The 6,000-nt window shown below is 60.1% G+C and overlaps 1 protein-coding gene across 1 annotated transcript; it reads right to left on the bottom strand.

Annotated features, from left to right (window-relative positions):
- On the bottom strand, positions 1-2,821 carry PUNSTDRAFT_111301 (uncharacterized protein; the record flags this gene model as incomplete). Its single annotated transcript, XM_007380445.1, has 3 exons — positions 1-1,027; positions 1,081-1,226; positions 1,277-2,821. The coding sequence occupies 3 exons, from the start codon at positions 2,819-2,821 to the stop codon at positions 1-3; spliced, it is 2,718 nt and encodes a 905-aa protein (XP_007380507.1).
- Between the last annotated feature and the right edge of the window lie 3,179 nt (positions 2,822-6,000).

The following is a 6,000-nucleotide window of genomic DNA, read 5'->3' as shown; positions in this document are numbered from 1 at the left end:
CTATGTTGTCGATGGTTCTATTTCTTGTGTTTCGTGAGAGCTGGACGGTATTGGTGTGAGGGGGGTGCTGCTGGGCGGCTTTTGGCTAGGTGAACGCCGCGGCCTGACGCCTGTCAATGGTTGCGTAGGCGCTTCTTCTCGGTCCCACTCCTCCAACAGCGCTTGGCCGACGCCGGGCTCGAGTTCTGTGCCGTCTCGAGATACCTTCACCTCCCGATCCTGGTTCCAGGGGTTTCGTAGATGACGGGTGCGCCAAAATGGGAGGCGCTCCGTGCGGATCCACTCGACCTTGAACGAACCGCCCCATGGGTGGTCCGCCGCTTCCTGCACTGCGCTCTTTTCCGCGTCGCCGTCTGGCGTTGCCCCTGGCGTGGTGGCGTCTGGCCGCGCGTCTGTTGGAGGTCGCCGGAGGGCATGATCCCTGCGAGTGACGCCATCGGCATCTGCTTTCTCATCTTCCTCCGAAACGGGGCCCAAGGAGGATGCCCCGTCAGGGCGGCGAGCGGTGCCTTGACGTGCCGCTTGTTTGTCGCGCAAAGCTCGGATGGGTGCTTCCTCGTCCAGCTCGATCGTCTGAGCAGGCGCGGCGGCAGCGAGTAGCGTGGCCGCGTTCGCTCGGAGGCGCTCCGGTTCTCGTAATTCAGAGCTGAAGGTGTGATGGGGTCGTTCGATCTGACCAGGGGCAGATAGCGTGTCCCGCCCCACCTCGGTGAACGACGGGCTCACTCGGTCAGGGTACGAAACCCGTCCCACACCGAGAAGATGTTCCATCTTAGCGCCTGGGGTGACGGCTTGCGGGTTGGCGGGGTCAGGACTCATGGACATTGGTGATTCCTCGATGAGCCTGTATTCTCCGGGCGAGAAGAAGATCTGTGCTTCGTGTGTGCGCTCGGGCTGGAACGCTGAGCCACCTTCCTCCTTAGCAACCCCAGATCTGCGACTGCGAGAAGACCGCGAGGAGATGGACGATGCGTCGGTACCGGAGGCCCAGGATGTTCGACCTTCACCATGTATGGGACCGGCCATTCTGCAGTAACATGATTGAGATCGAGACAGATGGTATGATAGGTAGGATCTCACCTGGCGTATCCATAGAATTCGCCGCTTTTGTTTACACCAAAAATGAGGAAGACGTCTTTGCTCGTCCGGTACGCCTTGTCGAGAATGTCCTCGTTGTGCTTCTGCGTCGCCCAGAGACCCCGTTCGACGCTTAGATCGAGGTCGTACTGTATCAACATGAGCGAAGGTTGTGAATTGTTCTCGTGAGCGAACTTGCCTGCGTGAGGGACTTGAGGATAAAGTACCGCTGGGGGAAGTATCGGGAGAGGACGCTGGAGCTGGTCGAGGCGAACGACCCCGAACCTGAGCTGCCGTGTTTGGGTGGCGGATGTGGGCCATGGTGCGCACCCGGGTCGGTGGCGGATTCGCTGTCGACTGTTGAAGGCGTGTCCGGGACTTCCGCCGAGTTTTCATCGGAGGACGATAATGCCCGCGCCGCAAGGTCCTTCGCCCTCTGTTCCTTTACGTAACGCATGTGAATACCCGTGCCGCGTTGGCCACCCACGCCGGCCTTGAGGTCGTCCTCCTTCCTTCGCACGCGACACACGAGGCGCGGACATCGTGGGTCGTCCGGTCGCACCGGGCGACCGTCAAAGTACGCGATGGCGGCTTGCAGGTGCGCCTCGGATGCCAGGTTGACGAAGGCGCAGCTGGAGCGGGCGATGAGGAAGATGGACTGGACGCCGGCGCCGATGAGCTGAGGCGGGCCGGTCAGCGAGCCGGGAGAGACGGGGATGGTGGCGCCCGACTGAGTGAAGAAGCGCCACAACTCGTCGTGCGTGGTGTCCGAGGGGACGTTGCCGACCCACATGACCCATTCCGACCGGTGCGATGGCGGGCTCGGGTGATACGGGCGGCGGATCACTGCGCGATCGGTCGCGGACGGCGGCGGGCCAGATGCAGCTGAGCTATGTCCAGATCGGGGTGACAGTGGCGCACTCGTCGGCCGCCCAGGCACGGAGGCGCCTTCCATGTTTCTCACGGTTGCGGTCGTGCCTTGTGGGCGAAGAGGTTGGCTTGGGTACCCGGCGGACGCCGTTGGCGGAGTCTCCTGACGAAGGAACGAGTCGTCGCGACCGCCGCCGGTCGACGAGTACGAGCCAGGGTACGGGCTCGGGTAGGAGGCGCCGACGTTGGAGCCCGGAGGTGCTCCGACGAACCACCATTGCCCGGGGCTTTCCGGCTCAGACGAGGAAGGGTACCTTCCGAACGGGGACACTGGGTAGTGCCCCGTCTGGTAAACCGGAGATTGCGTGTAGGCGGGGATCGAGTACGTGTATGGCGCGCCGGATACCTGCGGATAATACGGCGTATGCGGACCGTACGACGCTGGCGGAACGTTATGCGAAGGAGTGGGCGCCTGTGACGTGGAAGGGGACGCCGAACGCGGTGATGGAAGCGGCTGGTTCATGACTCCGGCAAGCCCGGGCGAATTTGGGAACGAGTGGCTGCTGCCCGGGGTCAAGGTCTCCGAGGGGTGACGTTGCAGCTGGTATATTGGAGGATGCGGCTGCATGTGCGGGGGCACTAGAGGTGGCGAGCCGTACGGATTCTGAGGTGCGATGCCGGCATCTGGGACGTGCAAGGCAGCCGGAGGAGCAAAGCCGTGCGAGTACGGCATCGAGGGCGAGAGGATGTTCATCGGCGGCGGGGCTTGGGACATGGAATACGGGCCCATGTAGCCTGGCGGTTGGCCGTAAGGACTGCCAGCAGCAGCAGAGTACTGAGAGGGCAGGCGTTGCGCGCCCGGAGACATGGCCATATTCTGACTGCCATCGGAAAAAGAGCTGAAGGACTGCCAGACTGAGGGGCTCACACCGGCGGAGGTTGGATTACGAGGTTGCCTACGCGCGTCGACGCGCGAACCGGGGGGACGATGTTCACGTCGGCCATCGTCTGCCATGTGCGCGGGGCCTGTGTCCAGGGGTCGGAGGGCGTCTGCGTGCGCTTCTTGGGAGTCGCCCGATAATGCCAATCTATTCACGTCGAGTGGGACGGGTTCATGAAAGCCTGTGGGACGCTCGGTGAGGCCAGGAACGGAACGGACAGCGGTGGGCGGCCTGGAACTTACCAGAAGCGTTTTGGGTAGAGTAAATGGGCCTAGCGGAAGGATCTTAAAGAACGTGGATTGTCAGAACAACATCGGGACGGTAGATTGCGGACGGGGGACGAGCCCAAGCACCCGCGCCAACTGGCAGGAAACATACGCCCGGCAGAAAATGCAGGACATATTACACCGCCACGTGCGCACGTCCGGAGTGCATGCAATCCAGATTAGGCTAAATCCACCGGGGTACCTACCTGCGAGCTGTGCATAGCGCGGGCGGGGCGTGGTGGTTCGGTCGGGCGTGGTGGACATTAGTGCGAATATTGGATATGTTTCTCTGGAGTTGCGGGTGGCAAGACTCGTCCATCCACTTAGTACCATATCCCCCAGAGCAATGACGACATCGCTCCCAGACAGACGCGGAGGGCTTTACGCCCAGTTGCCGGTGTGGGAATCGCACCTCCTCTCCGACGGGACCGAGCGCCGTCTAGAGTCGGAGTCGCGGAGTGTAGGAGAGTCAAACGCACAGGCGCCAGGTCGCGGCGACCGACGCTCGCAGTCCATCACCGTCATCCTCCGTACTCGTCCGCATCCCCACCCCACCGCGATGGCGTTCTCCGCGTCGCTGCTCCAAACACGCCTTGCGAGGCGATGTATGCCGTCTTCCCGGCTTATCGAGCCCTAGATCAAGCGCTGCTCCACTCCACCCACCCAGCCGCCCCTTCCCGGACCACTACTCTCCGGCCGTGGTACGTCCTTATCCTCCCGCACTCGTCCACATGTGATCACGGCAGCAGACGGACTGAATGCATTTGCCGCTTGCCGCATAGTCAGACCGCCGATCTTTCGGTGCTGGCTCTGTTTCGGTCGACAAGTCGTACGAGTCCAATGTGGTTCTCGAACGCCCTTGATCCGTTTGTCCATCGCCCGCTCCACAATCCGAAGACAAAGACGCTTTACGCTTGCGCGTCGTCTATTCATGCCGCTTTTACCTGACCGGCATGCCCGACGTCCACACGCACCGGGGGTTGCTTTTCCGAGTACCAGCCATGTCGAGGCCCAACAGGAACAAAGGCGGTGGCCGAATAGCAGCAGCCCGCCCGCACCGCATGCCCGTATTGCACCACGGCGATCGGCACTCGCCTTCACTTTGGACAACTGCGTACCATAACGAAACGTCTGAGAGCACCGGTGCTATGGCCGCGAGATAGCGGCACGCTCAAGTAGGCACCGAAGTGAGCATGTCTTCGGGGTCGTGCCTGAAAGTTACAGCGGTCATGGGCTACGTTATATACGACCACGCTGACCTGAAGACTGAAAAGGTAGCTAACAATCGTTGCCTTCCTGATGCCTGCCGCTTCTCCACCTGCTCCGCCCGTCCGTGATTTGCCTACTGTTTAAATAGGTGTCGTTCTGCCGTCGAGGAGAGCTCCTGGCCGACGCTAGTTTTCCGCGTGTAAAGCAGGCTCGAGACGCTTAAGCACCCAGTCTGTAGTGACGCATACGCGTGCTTCCACTAGTGCGCCTTGTGAATCTCAGCCATACCAGCAGTCTGTAACTGTGGGTGGGATGTTGCTAGATATAAAACGGGGCACCTAGCGGACGGGTCATGTGATGTTGATGCAACGAGATTATGGCGAACCAGGAGTTGACTGCTGCGACTCCGAGGAGGCTGTGACGCCATTTTCTTCGGTGGGTAGCGCGCTTGGAACATTGAGTGGTTCAGATCCGTCGACGAATTCGGCGCGCGCAGGCAATCCCCCACTCATCTCAGATGAACGTTCAGTCGATGGAATAACTGTGGACCTAACGTCGCTAACTTCCAGGTAACACCGACGCTTCACGAAGCAAAGGCTTTGGAGTAAACATGGAGTGCGGCTACATCCTTGTTACTTGAACAGCTTCATGCGGACCTGATGAGACATAGCATCCACAATCATGACTTCCCTACCGCCGGCGGCCGCGTTCCCTTTTGAACCTCCGTGGAAGCTGCACAGCTTCGAACAGGGTCGCCTTGCGCGCTCGAAAGGCAGGGGTTGTGGTCTTCAAAAACATGTGGGATTTGCGACTCGTCCGGGCACGTCACTTTCAGAACGAAGCTAGAGCGCGATGAGAGCATATCCATGAGCAGTGGGCGAATCCGTTAGCAAGGGGACGGCCGGTTTGTACTCTCGCACTCGGCGTGCGTGAATAAGGGTTCGTACCTGCTCAAAGCGAATAGCCAATGAGATGAATAGGACGCGGTTCATGTTGCGACCGCGGTAAGGAGCATGCGACCAGAACCCGGAGGTTTGGCGACCGCACCGAGCGCCGAGCGCGAGCAAAATGGTGGACTCAGAACGGGTACGGCATCCCAGCGTGGCATATGCACGCAAACACCCCGCGGGGGGGGTTAGACGTGCATATAATCATCAAAATTTTCCTTCATGTCCTCGCGCCTCGTCGCGACATTGAGGAGAGAGCTCGGATGAGACAAATCCGGAGCCATGCCGCATCGCCAGTGTGCGGGAACTAGGCGTATTCAACGACGTCGTCGCATTGGCTATCGCTGATTCGAGTATTAGTTATATGACCCAGTGGGATCATGTAGCTCACCGTGGATCCTCCCATCCTCTGCCCTTTGGGATGTCTGGCATCAGTTATACCGGTTATTTCAGTTCTGGCCAGTTCGCCGGAAGGACTATCAGAGCATCGTTGACGGAGATACAGGGAGCTGACCGAGGCAGAAAGTACGTTTTCTCGTCATTTTCGGCGCCACCGACCAGAACGATGCTTATGAACGAAGATTTGGTGTCAAGGACCGTCGCCCGATCGATCCAGTGAGGGCACTGACACCCTACAAAGTACTTGGCGTTGACGAGGCATTCGGCTGCTAGCCTCCCGTAGTACAGCTT

The sequence above is a fragment of the Punctularia strigosozonata genome, assembly GCF_000264995.1.
Source record: "Punctularia strigosozonata HHB-11173 SS5 unplaced genomic scaffold PUNSTscaffold_2, whole genome shotgun sequence".
Lineage (NCBI taxonomy): Eukaryota > Fungi > Basidiomycota > Agaricomycetes > Corticiales > Punctulariaceae > Punctularia > Punctularia strigosozonata.
Note: the sequence above shows the minus strand (reverse complement) of the source record. Positions and strands in the feature narration are given on the sequence as shown.